The sequence below is a fragment of the Eublepharis macularius genome, chromosome 1, assembly GCF_028583425.1.
Source record: "Eublepharis macularius isolate TG4126 chromosome 1, MPM_Emac_v1.0, whole genome shotgun sequence".
In the NCBI taxonomy this organism is placed as follows: domain Eukaryota; kingdom Metazoa; phylum Chordata; class Lepidosauria; order Squamata; family Eublepharidae; genus Eublepharis; species Eublepharis macularius.
Window position 1 is genome coordinate 181,018,590 of NC_072790.1, and position 16,660 is coordinate 181,035,249.

Below are 16,660 nucleotides of genomic sequence, written 5' to 3' on the forward strand. Positions count from 1 at the left end.
CATATCTAATTAGTTCTGTTCCCCACCCTTTTCCTCCCCCCTCCCTATTGACTTCCAACAGCTTTCCAACCCTTACCCCCTATTTTTACTTAATTCTATTTCACTTATGTTTTTCAGCAACACATAAATCATAATATCTCTTACTCTAAGCGTATTCTAATTCTTTTATACGTATACTCTATCAAATATACTATCAATATAGTATCTATTATATACTATACCATACAATATGGCATAGCATGCATTGTAATATAACATAACATATATTTATCTGCAGCACATAGATCATAATATCTCTTACTCTAAACATATTCTAGTTCTTTTATGCATATTCTCTATCAAGTATACTATCAATATAGTATTTGTTATATACTATTTCATACAATATAACGTAGTATGCATTATAGTATAACATATCATAACATCCCAATATAGTATGCAGTATAATACACTAACACCATACAACATAGTATATTATCTATAGTGTATAGTATAAATTTTCTAATATATCCATAAAATTAGCTTAGATTATTATAATTAGATTTCCCCCTTGCTGGAAAAGTCACTTCTCTCCTCCATTTACAACACCGCCCTTTAGAAATTCTCAAACTGCCACAGTTCTCCTTTCACATCCCATTTTTTCTCTAAATATTGTTTCTATTTCCCCCAATCAGCAATATATTGTCCTAGGTCAAGATCTTTAAGCTTCCTTGTCATTTTGTCCATTTCTGCCATGTACAGCAATTTGTAAATCCAGTCTTCTATGGTTGGTATTTCTTGTACTTTCCACTTCTGCGCGTACAAAAGTCTTGCCGCTGTAGTCATGTAAAATAGCAATGTTCTATACTGCATTGGAACATCTTCCATCCCCAAGTTCAGTAGCAACAATTCTGGGTTCTTATTTATTTGAATTTGTAAAATCTCCTTAATTACTTCAGTTACGTCTCCCCAATATTGCTTAGCTACTTCACAAGTCCACCACATATGGTACAATGATCCTTCATGCTTTTTGCATTTCCAGCATTTGTCTGACATATTCGTATTCCCTAGCGCAATTTTCTTTGGTGTTAAGTACCATCTATAGATCATTTTGTATACATTCTCTTTAATATTCGTACAAGTTGAAATCTTCAGTGTATTTTTCCACAGGTGTTCCCACGCCTCCATTGTTATTTCTTTATGAAAGTTTATTGCCCACTTCACCATTGTTTCCTGATACCAAAGTGGTGATCGGCATTACCCTGGGCATGTAAGAAAGGCCCACGAGAACTAAGCACTGACGTAACCCTACCTTCCCTCCCTCTCATGATCTGCCTACGTTCACAGAATCAGCATTGCTGTCATATGGCCATCTAGCCTCTGCTTAAAAACCTCCAAAGAAGGAGAGCCCACCACCTCCCGAGGAAGCCTGTTCCACTGAGGGACTCCTCTGTCAGGAAGTTCTTCCTAATGTTTAGCTGAAAACTCTTTTGATTTAATTTCAAACTGTTGGTTCTGGTCCAACCTTCTGGGGCAATGGAAAACAGCTCTGCACCGTCCTTCGTATGACAGCTTTTCAAATACTTGAAGATGGTTATCCTATCACCTCTCAGTCATCTCCTCTCCAGGCTAAACATACCAAGCTCCTTCAACCTTTCCTCATAGGACTTGGTTTCCAGACCCCCACCATCTTTGTTGCCCTCCTCTGAACACATTCCAGCTTGTCTATATTCTTCTGAAATTGTGATGTCCAAAACTGAACACAATACTCTAGGTAAGGTCTAACCAGAGCAAAGTAAAGCAATACCATTACTTCACCATTGATACAGCCCAAAATCACATTTGCATTTTTAACTACCACATCACACTGCTGACTCATGTTCAGTGTATGGTCTACTACTAAGACCTCTAGATCCTTTTCACACATAATACTGCCAAGATATCTCCCCCATCCTATAATTCTGCATTTGATTTTTTCCTACCTAAATGCAGAACTTTACATTTATCTCTATTGAAATTCATTTGTTTTAACTCAGTTTTCCAGCCTGTCAAGATCATCCTGTATCCTGACTCTGTCTTCTACTGATTTAGTATCATCTGCAAATTTAATTATTCCCTCTGTTCCTTCATCCAAATCATTTATAAAAATGTTAAACAAAACAGGTCCAAAGACTGATGCCTACAGCATTCCACTTGTCATCCTTCTCCAAGAGGATGAAGAAACATTAGCAAGCACTCTTTGAGTGTGATCTGTCAACCAGTTACAGATCCACCTAACAGCAATAGGATCCAAACCACATTTTAGCAATTTGTCAACAAGAATATTATCAGTAAGGCTTATCAAAAGCCTTACTGGAATCAAGATAATCTATGCCTATAGCATTCCGCTGATCCAGCAAAGGTAGCAACTTACTCAGAAAAAAGAGATAAGGTTAGTCTGACATGGCTTGTTCTTGAGAACAAGTTTGCAGCCAGTGGGAAGAGAACGGAATAGACTGCCCTTGCTCAGTGGAAAAGATGACAGATATGTTTATCTTGTAGGACTGAGTGTAGGATGGCTACTTTGTCTATAAAAAAATTGGTGAGGAGTAATAGCATGTGGGATGGGTGCTAGATGGGGCACATCTAGACCTGTGTTTCTACCCATTTAACTTTAATGGCTATAGTTTACAAGAGTTCATTACCACTTGATCTGAACACTATGCTGAAATCCACCAGTGGCAGTACCTTCCAGAAGAAAGATTTTTGAAAATGTCAGGAATGAAATAAGTTCATCACCCAGATGGAGATGTTTCATTTAAATGTTTATGCTGATGGATTCCTGTATTTCTCTAACCTCTTTCTACTATATATAATGGAAGACATTAGTTATTTCCATGAATGTTCTATCATCAAAGTATCATTTCATATTGAGGATTTTAGACTCAGAGCGTGCAAACTGTCCCAAAATTATTTCTCCATCCTCATTATACACATTATTGATTATATTTATGTACAGTAGTAGCACATTAGAACATGATGAAAAACTTGAGGAACTGGACAATTACAATGTTTCTGCATTTCTATAATATGATGGTATCTTTCCTTTGAAATCATTCGGTTTTGGAAATGTTGAAACACTGTCATGTTCCAGTTTTCATAGTACCTTCTTTGAAAAATATTGCTGCCTTTTCTTCTAAAAGAGAGTTTCTAGAACCACTTAAGGAAGGCAAAAGGTTTTTGTTAATAATTGCAATTCTCCAGACTCTTTGCATATTCAGGTCTCCCTCCCTTCTTTACTTCCTGTTCAAGCATAATAGAAAATGTAAGGAACGTTGGAAAGAACTAAGGCTTGACTGCTTTTTGTGCTTTGCTCCAAAATTTGGCACTCCTTGAAGGGGGTTAATATAGAGTAGCCTGAACCTTGATCTTGTTTTCTCTTCCTGCCTATAAGGTCCCGCAATTTTAAGTACTTACAAATAATAAATAATAAATTCTAGAATTGCAAAAGCAAAAAACAAAACAAAAACACTATAAAACATCTGTCAAGCTAGGATGGCCAGAGGGCTGCATTCAGCTAGGTAGGACACAGATTATGCAGACCTCTTCTGAGTGGTTCTATATCTGCATTTCCTGTTCTGCAACAAAAGGCTTGATGACACTTGCACTTTGCTTTTTAAGCTGATCATCTTTAGTTCCTGATTGAGATTAACAAATGCAAAAATATTTCTAGTGTGCGTCAGACAGACTTGGTCTAAAATAGTCTAGAGTTCAGAGCAGTGGGATTTCTGAATGCATACATCTTTAATACTATTGTTGTTTTCCTATATTTACCAGTGTTTAAGCGTACTTGTGTCTTTTCAGCTCAAAGATGTATAAGTTGTATTGTACATGGCAAGCAATAGAAATTTGGGTCTGAATTGTATGTCTTTTTGTTAGTGTGTTAACAGTCTCCTCCTTTCTCTGTTAAAGCGCTCTCCTTCCTGTATTCCAGCTCACAAAGGCAGACGTGTAAGAGGATGTCTTGCTGTGTGTGGCCTTTTAGTTTCGCCTATAATGCACATGTTTGCTTAATGTAGACCATTTTTGTTGATGCTCTTTATGGCTTGCATATTTCTTTGCTGCCTGTCTTGTGCTACTGCTGCTCTGCTCCTCCTCCTGTACTTCTTGCATTTAAAAGTGAAAAGCTTTGAGAATGTGTGTGGTGTGTTTGTCTTTAATGTTGCAGTCCTGGTTCTAGCCTGTCAAAGAGACAAGAGATGGCATGGTACTACACAACATGAAACTGTTAGAACTAACCAGGTTGCAGTATATGATTATGTTTATGAACAAAATTAAAATATTTGTGTGTTTCCCACAGGAATCCCTGATAGCTATAGCAAATCAAGTTATAATTGTAGGGAATTACACTAATTACTTGTAGTGTATAGCCACTAGGTTTAAAATCAACATCTTAAATCTGTAAATAAATTTATTTCTATTACACTTGCCATTACTCTGTCACAACTCTAAATTAAATAAATAAATAAGCTGCCTTATGCAGAGTCAGGTCATTGGTGCAGTAGCTCTCCATGGTTTCGGCAGCAGTCCTGCTGCCTACAATCATGGATTCTTTCAAATTGATATGCTATGGACTGAACTGGTGCTTTCTGCATACAAGGCACGTGCTCTGTTTGGGGCCTCGCCTGTGCATGCAGCTGAATGAGATGCTAGAATGAACTGTACCACTTCAGGGTATTGGTAGGCAGACACACTTTTAAATGTTTCCCCATTCAAGTAAAACATCAATATCAATGGGTCAGGGAGAAAAATTCTAACATAGCTCTTTGCATGCTGTGTTAATCTTCCACACACAGGAAATTGTTAAGGTGGTGGCACTTGGAAAAATGTAATTGCTTTACTGTAGTCTGAATTGAAGCAGTCCACTTCAGCACTCTGCTACCTCATTATCATTACATTCTGCTTCATGTGTAGACCAGACCTAAGTTTGGGCACAGTGGGCTATATACCATGGAAGCTGAGAGCTCAGCAAAAGATTGCCACACAGCTCACTTGCCACCTGTGGTAGGATTAGCACTGTTACTTCTGACAGTGCTCGCTGCTTGTCTTGCAGGCAGGGGAAGAATGTCCCAGAATCTAGTCACTTTTCAGTAACTAGTAGGTAATTATCACTTAAGTTTGCTATTCTGTGCCTGGCAACTGGTGGGAGCTTCGGGGCAGAGACACGGGTGGGTGCATTGTCATCTGCACCTTGATATCACTTTCAGGAAAACCTGGAAGTGCTGTCAGGTAGCTGTAGAAATCTCCAGAAACTCTATGGTTAAACAACAATTTTTTTTCTCCTGTCATCACTCAGAGCAGCAATAGGCAACAAGGGCTGCTGGTGATGGGTCTCTTGCCATAATGGGAGGTCTGGCACTCTCACTCTGTGGTTAAACAACAATTTTTTTTCTCCTGTCATCACTCTCCAAGCTATTGGACTATTCACTATTCTCACTCTCCAAGCTAAGGCACTACTAGTTGATTTGAAAATGCATGCTCATTGCAGGACACTGCATGTGCGTACTCCAAGATTTCCCCACACAGCAACCTTTTGCTCTGTAAGTAGGATATATTTATTCATGGAAATATATTTCTGATCAGAAATTACTCTTGGTGAATCAAAGAAAAGTACTGAACACTAAAGTGTAGTGGTGTTCTCAAATCTCAGACTCCTACTGAACAAACAAATGTCAGGACAGGGGTTCCTGGAAGGTTTTCTTCTTCCCCAACTGAAAAAAAAAATTGCAAAAAGATGTTTTCAATACAACTTTGATGGAGCGTGTCTGCAAACACAACAGCAATCTGTGCTGTCTGTTATTTGCCTTCTGGATTCCAGGAGAGGGATGGCCTGCGTAGGGCTGATGGAGGTATAGGTACCTGAACCTTCACAGAATGCATGTGAATGCATTCCCTATATATTGTTTCATAGATATCAAAAATTCTTATTACTATCACGAAAGAAATAGAAAGCAGCTTTTGAAAGGATATATTTATATTATATACACCTGCTCCATGCAATGCTGTTGTTAATATATGCATATGATACGGAGCTTTATCAACAGTGTACATGGCCTGCTTCCTCAGAGATGTCAGACGTGATAACTAAAAGATAAGGAAGCTATAACAGTGCCTCTTCTAAGCACCCGTTGTTTGATCATAGGTTATGACCCATGAACAAAGTTATTTAAAGTGAGTCCTTATGCTATACAAAACTGTTGGATCTGTTCTGTTAAGGGTAGAGCCGTTGGCCAGCCCAAGAAGCCTTCTGCCAATGGAACTGGCCTTTTCCCCTGGAGCAAGGTTCCATTAGTGGAACAGAAACTTTGGATCTAACCCTATGATATTACATTATTAAGTAAAGGAATATAATTTCTGATAGTCGGAGGGCATGAATTCGTTTCTCTTAAATCTGAGCATAGAAAAGAATTTCTGCTCATGATGGCTGCAGTGCTTGGAACAGTTTTATACGTACCAAACAAGTGAATTGATAGTATAATATTCGATTATTTGTATAGCTATCAGATTAACCATATAGCTTTCTTATCTTTTAGTGGAACTGAACAACATTTTTGTCTCAGTTGCTGTTTTGCATGATGTAAGCACTTAAAAAAAACCCAAATACCTTGCTATGTTGAAAAGAAAATTCTGCATACACCTGTTCTTTACAACGAGTTTATCTAAACAGTATGCCCTCTTAGTGTGATGTTTGTGATCTCAGAGACCACAAATCCATTTCTACCACATTTGTAAAATATAAACAAATTACAATACTGGCTTGTCAAAATGGCAAATGATGGACTTTCTTTAAAAGAGCAAATAAATAACTTTGATAGGAAAATGTAATTTCTTCTATGGATGAATTGACGTTCTCTGTGTCTCTTATTGAGAGAGTGAAAGAACACAGTCATTATGCAAGTTGTAATTCAGCTAAGAGAGTCAACTAACTTACTTCTGTAAATGATAATTTCAATGAGGCAAAACAACATTTTTTGTAATATCAAGAAAAGTTTCACTTGTGCCGTGTAGTGTTTTTAATGTCATCTTTTGTCAGACTTTTGTCCAGGAATTTGCAAAATGCCTATATGCAGCAATGATAGTAAAAAATGATTTATCAAGATTCTGCTGCCAAATAGAATTTATTTCATATTATTTAGCTGTTGACTAGTTTTAATTTAAGAAGAGGATAGCTTCTTGTTATTGTTTGACAGCTACGGGCCATTACAGTTCTGCTAAATCACATATTACTAAGGCCCAAACTACATGATACTGGAAAAGGCAATATAAAGAGAAAGTAGAAGGAAGTAGTAAAAGAGGAAGACCCAACATGAGATGGCTTGACTGAGCAAAGGAAGCCATGGCCTTTAGTTTGCAAGACCTGAGCAAGGCTGTCAGTGATAGGATGTTTTGACGGTCATCATCAATTCATAGGGTCACTATAAGTTGGAAGCAGCTTAATGACACATGTTTCTCCTGACCTGACTCTTATCAGCCAGATGGCAGCTGTGGGGAACAGGATCCAGTTTGCATTGTTGGGAAGAAGGAATCTCTGCCTTCTCCCATTCTGTTTTCTTGAGCTGAAATAAGTTCCCTCAGCTCCTTTCTGGCTGCAGGAAAAGTGAGACAGGTCACAAAAAACCCAATTTATTAAAAAAGTATCAACTCATTTTAAAAGTATCATGTAGTTTGGATCTAATTATTTAGAATATAGTTGTACAAGATACTTTCATTCATTATCATGGCAAACTGTTAATAATAACAATAACAATTGGTTTCTAAGGTGCCATTAAAGGGTGCACAGTTTTATAGCCTTGTCACTCAAGATGCAGCCTTCCAATCCAGCATCCCTTGATGACATTGGGGACTCCCCCAGATCTCAGTAGCAGCTTTTTTGGTAATGCAAAGAGCCATAAGATACCTGGGAAGTGGAAGATGTCCCTTCTGCAACAGAAAGAGCTCACAGATATTAGTATCCAGTGCAATGTATTTATTTGCAGGACTTTGTTTTTAGCTCTCTAACATGGAAGAAGAAGCATCTTAAAAATATCCCTTGTTTTTATACCACATATTAAAGAATGGAAATATTTTAAGCCTAAAATTAGTGTAATAGTAAAGTTTTAGTAATACGTAAACACAATCGTGGCCTTGATTTCACATCATTGGCTGCCCATCCTAACTAATTACCAACAAATATAAGTTCAGAGTGGACTTCACTGATCCCTGCAGCACAAACTGATGTGATGTGCTGTTTCAAGCAGATAACCATCTTAAATGCTTTGTACTTGGTTGCCAGATTATTATTTACTCTTTATCTTTTTTTAAAACTGGTATAAATCCCCTATCTGTATTTCTATGTTTTTTGGGAGAAATGGCAGATTATCAAACATGGCTTCTTAATCTTCTTTTTCTTTTCCTTTTGTTTGTTTCTTTCCCTTGGTTGTTTCTTTAGATTGATTCTGTTGAAAATTTTACCTTATCTAATACGCCTTCACGGGATGAAGATATCAAGTGTCACCTTCATTCAAGATCTAGGTCCCCTTCCACAGCTAGTGACATTGAACCAATTGAGGTACTATTAACAATGAGAACATCTGCTTAAGAATTCTTTGTCCCATAGTGCAAGATAGGTTCAAACTGAAATAGCTTGTCTTTTAGGCAGCTTTTGCAATAAAATGCATTTCATTATAGAAAATGGTCCCCAGCAAAAATAAAGCACAATATTATGTTTTCAGATGTGATAAAGTTTGCTATAAGGTGGCAAATTCTGTTTTAGCCACTGGTACAGGTGACAGAAGCCCTGACCTGGATAGCCCAGGTGAGCCTGATCTCGTTGGATCTCAGAAGCTAAGCAGGGTCGGCCTTGGTTAGTACTTGGATGAGAGACCTCCAACAAAGACCAGGGTTGCAGAGGCAGGCAATGGCAAACCACCTCTGATAGTCTCTTGCCATGAAAACCCCATCAGGGGTCGCCATAAGTCAGCTATGACTTGAGGGCACTCTCCACACAGGTGACAGAAACTGGGAATATCTCTGAATTTACACGTAGGATTTGAATGAGCCTGTGAAAATGTCTCGATTGTTGTTAGATATGCATATATCTTAATTATACATCTAAAAATGTAAAATAAGAATCCAACATTTATATCATACAGATACACTCATAAAGCAGCTGAGATTAAATCTCTGTCCCTCTTCAGTATACATTCATTACCATGTAATATGTGAACTTGTCCCGAGTATAAAAGCAGTGGCATATAAAGCATGGTTCTGGCTAGATCAAGTCAAGTGAATTGCTACTGTGGCTTCTTTTTAGGCATTACCAGTTGCAGCTGGGATGGAGCATTGCTTCATTCGCTTTTCTTCTATTTGCTGCTGCTTCTCTTTGTTCTGTGGTGTTGAGCTTTGCCAATTATCTTTATAACATCACCTCTGAGTGTTTCTCCTTTGCACTTCTTTTGGCTTCCATATCAATCTGTTCAATTGTTCCTGTCCAAGCCTACCAAGCAGATTCTATAGTTGGGCCGTGCGTGCTTAAAAGACTAAAGAGGTCTTTTACATCTGAGCAGTTCATAAAAACATAAAAAGAGTCCTGCTAGAGACCAATGGTCCATCTAATCCAGAATCTGGTTTGCCACAGTGGCTGTAAGATGTTCTAGAAGATCCACAAATAGGGAAGAAAAAGACAAAAGCCTCCCCCTAACTACCTCTCAGCAACTGATGTTCAGGGGTAAACTGCATCTGAACATAAAGGCTTCATTTAGCCATCATGGCTAATAGCCACTGAATTGTTTTAATTTTAAAGCTAGCGAAACTAGTGATCATCACTCTGGCCTGCAGCTGCAAGTTCCACACCAACTACCTGTTGTGTGAAGGAATACATTTGTCCTTCATCAAACTGCATGGATCACAGAAGACAAGGTCAGATGAAACATTTTCACTGCTGTGTATCCACAGGTATAAAAGCCCCTGAAATCATTTCAGGTATGCAAAATGTCACATCTATCCAAATTATACAAAGCTAGAGTACTGGAAATCCTAAATAATTCTGTTTGTTACAGATGCGGAAACATCAAAGGAAGTGTAATACAGGTTCATTGATGGACAAATATCAAAAGAGAAATTAATTATTCAGTTGTATTGTAGCCACAAAGTATCAGTTTTATGTGAATTGAGCTTTCCAACAGCTATGCATTTGGGGCTGATCCAGTGAAGCACATACTTGAGTAAAATATGCTTGCTAATTAAGTCAATGAGGCAATGTTAAAGGTAGTAAAAGCAAATTTTAAAAATGCTTAAATTTTTTTGCCAGATACTAAGATGCTGGGCATGCATTATCCAAAGTAAATGCTTTATTCATTCCTTTCCTTCAATCAGATTTTTGCATTTTGGTATTTTTGCAGCAGTTTCTGAGATGGCTTTTAACAATATCTTTTTGATGCCCTAACAAATTTTCATTGTATGTGTGTTTAGGTTTCAGATCATCCCTTGCGTCCTGTTCATACACCAACTGTGAGATCACCATATATTGGTTCAGGACTCTCTGTGCCAAAGGTACTTCAAAAATTCTGACTGGAAGATGTTCCAGAACCACAGTAGCATCTCTTCTGTAAAAGTGTCATGAGCTAATACCTCTTGTACTTGGGCATTAGAACATGGATGTCAGCATCACAAAGAGCCAAACTGGACATCATAGAAGCAGCTCTGTGTGTTTAAACACATACCTGTCCCCAGGGGTCATTTCGTAGAAAAAGAGCTGGAGGAACTCATTAGTATAGCTCATTAGTATATGCCACGCCTCTTGCCATCACCGGAAGTGTGTTATTAGCATAACTGATTTGCATATGCCACACCCCCTGCCAATCACCTATACTGGCTGTTTTGGACCCAATCCTGGTCATTCAGGGCCGAAATTGGGCCCAAAGTGGCAAAAAGGGGCTGAAAATGGCTGAAAAGGGGCCCAAAATGGTCAGGATCAGGCTGCTGATGAGCAGGAGAGTGATCCACCACCCGTCAGAGGTCCGATCCAGGCCGTTTTGGCTCCAATCCAGGCAGGCCCAAAATGGCCGAGAGTCAGGTGGGCAGAGCCACCTGACATATGACCTCTTTGGGGAACTGCCGGAACTGCGTTCCTGTGCGTTCCCCCTCGAAATAAGCCCTGCCTGTCCCAATAATGTAGGAAAATATGCATCACAATTGGTTTCTAAAGTCTTTTGTATTTTTTAAAGTTACACTAGTAAGGCATCCTCTTAAAAACCTCAAAGCTTCCTGGACTGAGGAATGCTTCTTAAGGAAAGAGATCAAATGGTTTCTTGGCCAAACGTTTCTAGGTATAATTATGAATCATCTGATGAGTGACACAGATATGGTAGGATTTTTTCTTATATAATATCTGTACTGAAGAGAAAACAAAATTACATTTGTTCACTACCAAGTGGATTGTCACTGCTAAAAAAGGCAAACTTTGCAGTTAGGTTACTAAACAGTCTTACCTTAAATACTTAGCCATTGACGCAATATGACTGTCTCTTGGGTTAAAAATTAATTCACTCCATTGAGTACAAATCAGAATTTTCAAAGTATTTTGCAGGCACTCAGTTCTAGGTTCATTTAAATCAATGGGCTTAGACTGGAATACTCTGCATAGCATTGGGCTGCTTACACCAAAAGTGTTTTCTAGCCTCTTCTATAGAACATACGTATATTTAAAGGTATTATGTTTTAAGCTTCTAACTTTAATAGTGTCCCTTCAGGAGGCAGATGGGTCAGTAGTCACTAGATTACTATTCAGATAACAGGATAAACGATCAATAATTTTTGAAATAAGATGTGACAGCAGCCATAGTTTTGTGTACAAAATTCCAGCTAAGTCAAACGAACAGCTGCCAGTTGTATTTATCATTTTTGGTTAGCAAAACATCTGAACCTAAACTGTATCTTTTTGTTTCTCAGCCTAAGGCCCATCAGTTTGTAGTGAAATCCTTTAATACCCCTACAAAATGTAATCAGTGTACATCTTTGATGGTTGGCTTAATAAGACAGGGCTGTACTTGTGAAGGTAAGAATGCTAAATATAAAACCATCTTTGTTCTTATTGAAAACTGTGGAGCCAGTTTAATTCTTACAAGTAAATTGTAACAAATCTTTTTTGCAGATGCTTAAACATATTTCTTCTTGGTTCCAAAATGATATAGTGATGTAACACACGACTGAGCATGAGAATATTTCATTTATGTAGCTTGAGAACATGTGATATCGTTTATATTAGTTTGATGTAGTTATTATATGATATAGATTTTGATATGTGTAGATCGTATAGGAAGTTGATTTACTATCTGCATTCTAAACATGAAGCAAAAAAAAATGTGCGTAATTTAGTTATCAGTTAAAACAAGTCATACAATGTTGTTTTCATACAGAATAATGCTTCTGATTTTTGGCATCCCCCCAAAAGCATTAGTTAACATTCATAACAGCCAGGTGACATTAAAGACTAAGCCTGCAGAGCTTCCACATTATGTCCACTTAGGGATCATATTGGTCATATTCAACTAAAGCTGAATAACTACTGTGGAAAGGTTGTGTCCCTTTAAGCTTGACATCTTTCAATACTAGAGCTGCTTCTTTGGAAACACTGGGGGGAAGGGGGTTGCAAATGACAGCCATCTTTCAGTCTTCAGCTTTATACTTCGTGTGGTAGCTATATTGTTAGCTTGTCCACCATCTTTGAATAGGTCATGTATGCTAGGGGTGTGCATTATGAAATTCTTGAGCCAAAGATATACACGGAAACTGCTGTTTTGGGTAATTACATTGATTTACCAAAAAGATAAATCTGGGTTTGTTAGGTATTACTCCACCCATCCCAAACAATCTGTGTTGTTTTTCACTTTTGAGTGCTGCCAGCTGGCTACAGCAGGCGCTTGTGTTTGCCTTCAATTCCACTGATTTCTTGGACAACGTCATTTCTCCCTTCCAATCAGATCTTTGCAGTGGAGGATCACAAAATGCTCCCAGCCAAACACCTTTGGAGACATGCTACAAAGAGCCACAATTCTCCTTCCCCCCTCCCCTCATTTGTGGGGGCAGAACCTTTTTTTCTTTGCAAGTATGATGGCTGGGGGTGCCTTGTTCAGGGGCCCATAGAATTGGACCCTTTGGTCCAATTCACTTGAAACTTGGAGGTTCTTTAATGGACAGGCAGCACTTCTCCTCTGCTGTGTTGGTGTCATCTGGTTGAAAAACAGCAACTCCACTTTCCCATGTTCCCCATAGGTAATAAGGGCAGACCTACAAGACAGGACAGGACAGGACATGGGATTCTGCAAAAGAAACCTTCCTTACTTTGCGAAAGGAAACAAACAACAGACCACAACAAGGAAGGATGGCAAACACAGAGTTTTCAGTGGAAAGATAAATATTTTTATTGTCAATCAATCACTGTAGGGAGTTGGAAAATGGAATGCATCCAGACAGGTTGTTTGTTTTTAAATGCTGGCAAAGAGACCCATTTCCCCCTGAGAAGGATCAGTGGAGAGAAGTGTGTCTGTTCCCAGAGGCACCTACTTAGAAAGTCTGTAAAATAGAACCCTATGGAACAATTCATTTGAAACTGTGGAGTGGGGGAGTCTTTAGATTATAGAGAGGACTATGTTCTGTGCAAATCAGGTGCCATTTCTTTATGAACCGCTGTCCCAGACCCTCCAATAAATTTCCCATTTAAATTAATGGTTCCAGACCTGAATCCCAAACTGGTAATGCTATACTCAGAAATAAGAAATCTGCCCCACTCGATGCTGGGGCACCCGTCATGGGCACTGGGGAGACCAAGTGGCTCACCAGTTGGTCAGGCAGTCCAACAAAGAGGCAGGTAGACAAAGAGTCCAAAAGCTAAGTTGAAGTCAGAATCTGAGAGTTCAATCCAGGGGGAACAAGGGTCAAGGCAAGGTCATGAGCTTCCAGGCACGAAGCTACTGGTCCCAGGGAGTGGCAAACGAAGTTGCTTCCACGCTGACCCTTGCTCAGCATCTTTTATGCTCAGCTCTGGTTAAGGGAGCGAGGGGCAAGTGTTTCCTCTCCCTCTGATTGCCACACCTTGTTCTCAGAGGGCAGTCCTGTCCGGTGCTGTTCTTGCAGGCGAGCACTCCTGCATCTCTCCCAGATAACCACCCTTGCTCAATTCCTCTGTTTTGCGGTTGGCTCTGAAGGCTCAGCCTTCTCGGGTCTCGTTTTCTCCTCTGCTCTGCTAGAGTCCTGACCCCCCAACAACTTCCCTGGCAGTTTCTGACTGCCTTCCCAGTTGCTCTACCGGGAGCTCATCTGGCACTGCAGCTGGCTCCTCTGGTGTAGAGACCAGCTCTGCTGGCTCCTCCAGCTTCTCTTCCTCCAACGAAGACTCAGCTATAGGAGGTAAGCTGATGGACCGGGACTGACTCATGACAAAATCACTGTAACTTTTGCACAGACAAATGTACAGGTACAAAAAAGGTACAAAAAGTTTTTATTGCATATAGCCAAAGGCTGCTGCAGTCAAACACACACACACCCCAAAAGACATAAAATGTGAATGTCAGCATTAAAATAAACAAATTTAAAATATTCATCAGGTTAAAGCATGTATATACAGAAGTCAGGCTTTCGCTTTGAAAGCTATAGTCCACTGAAATAACAAAATCTTGAGGCATCTTAAGCACAACAAATTTATTGCAGTATATGCTTTTCTGAGACAGAGCTTGTCCTCAGATACAAGCGAACATTGATTCACAAAGGCTATGTCACAATAAAGTAATTAATCTAAGGTGTCACAGCGCTAACATGGCTACCCCTTAAAAATCCATTTTTCTTTAATGAACAACAATGTTTACAAGTGAGACATCATTTGTGAATTTCATGTGTTAGTTAATGTTCTCAATAAAGAAGGATGTTTGGAATATAAATTTTATTTTATTTTTTGTCAGTATGTGGATTTTCATGCCATGTGACCTGTGCAGATAAGGCACCAGCAGTGTGTCCTATCCCACCTGAACAGACCAAGGGTCCTTTGGGGATTGACCCACAGAAAGGCATAGGAACTGCTTATGAAGGGCATGTCCGAGTAAGTAATGGAAAATTGAGTTTCTTAGCATGAGAGTAGTATTTTCTTGTTAAGTAAATTAAAGTGAAACGTTACATTGCTTGGGAGGGTTCATTTCTCATACAGTTTTTTTAGTGTGTAAATGACAGCAGTAAGAGAGACCATTTCACAGTAGATACTGTGAAGCTCATTTTAACCTTTTGTTTTTATTGTCCATATTATTTCAGCATAAACGTGATGTAGGGCAGGACAGCACTACAGACCTGTACTAGCTTGACTGTCAGCCCACCCACCACCCTGCGTCAGTTAGTGCAAAATGTGGAAACAAGACTAGTCAGGGATCGGCTATGTGTAACATATAAGTCCAATGCTTCCTGTATGATTCCTGATTCATTTAACAGTGCTTTACAGCCTGGGGCCCTCATCCTTACCAACATATCCTGGCATGCCATCTGTGCTCTGTCTTGAGACAGCTTTCACCTCAAGGTGTCCTCTCTCAGGATGCCTGTTTGGCTACTGTCAGGTTGCAGACTGTTTCTGTGACAAGGCCAGTCTTTTGGCCCACCAGAGTAGATGCAGAGGGTGTCTTCACTCTCTGCACTCAGCAAAGCATATAAAATTATCTGATTTCAAAGGGCATTTGATAGAAGTGTTATTTTAGCAGATGTGGCTGTGCTGTTTTATCTCATGTATCGTCTTTTTATTTTGCTGTTGGATTATTTTATTGCATTTTATGTGCTTGCAATTTGTTAGCCACCCCAGGCATAAGGTAGGATATAAGTATCTCAAATCAATTAAGAAGAACCCTGAGAACTACAGTTTTGTAAAAGGCCAAGGGATCTCAAATGAATCGCTGCAGTCTCAGGATACGGGGAAACCAGTGACAAGGCAGTTAAACTAGTTTGTATTTTAATATAAATGTTCTCTTGAACTACTGGAGATTAAAATGTGCATTTCCAGGGATGAATGAAACTACTGACATAAATTAAAATATTTTACATTTGAGTATCAGTGAAATCACTTTTGTTACAGGTCCCTAAACCAGCTGGAGTAAAGAAAGGATGGCAGAGAGCATTGGCTGTTGTTTGTGACTTCAAGCTCTTCCTTTATGATATTGCAGAAGGAAAAGCGTCGCAGCCCAGTGTGGTAGTGAGTCAGGTTCTTGATATGAGGTAAAAAGTGCTATGTGATGTATTTTTGTTTTAATATTAAATGTCTTTTGAATTCTTCAGAGTTACATTTTTCAGGAATTATATTTATGGAAGTATCCATGTCTGAACAATTGGATCTGGTGTTTATTTTCACATAACCAACATCTTTCTGGATAACTTGCAGTTGGAAGAATATCAGTGCTATTTGTGGAATATTTCATTTGTCTGTGCAAAGTTGGGCCTTGTCACTGTAGCTAAAGGAGTTTACATGTGGTGAGCAGAGTTCAACATCAGTTGCCATATGCTACGAGGAAGAGTACCAGGCATTTCTACCCAGGTTAACACTCATCACTTTCTCTGAAGTTGTTTGGTTTGCCCTGAGCTAATTTAGGATTCAGACATCACAACAAATTGAGATTAAATTAATATTAGGCACAAATAC

The 16,660-nt window shown here is 39.0% G+C and overlaps 1 protein-coding gene across 2 annotated transcripts in view; it reads left to right on the forward strand.

Annotated features, from left to right (window-relative positions):
- The window catches only part of CDC42BPA (CDC42 binding protein kinase alpha), a 326,855-nt gene that overhangs the window by 248,054 nt on the left and 62,141 nt on the right, over positions 1-16,660 (forward strand). Inside the window, exons 22-26 of one of the 2 annotated variants that reach the window (XM_054979352.1) lie at positions 8,447-8,566; positions 10,468-10,548; positions 11,947-12,052; positions 14,952-15,088; positions 16,100-16,239. In XM_054979352.1, the coding sequence (XP_054835327.1) occupies positions 8,447-8,566; positions 10,468-10,548; positions 11,947-12,052; positions 14,952-15,088; positions 16,100-16,239 (584 nt within the window). The remainder of the gene's footprint in view (positions 1-8,446; positions 8,567-10,467; positions 10,549-11,946; positions 12,053-14,951; positions 15,089-16,099; positions 16,240-16,660) is intronic. The other variant, XM_054979361.1, reaches the window with a different exon arrangement.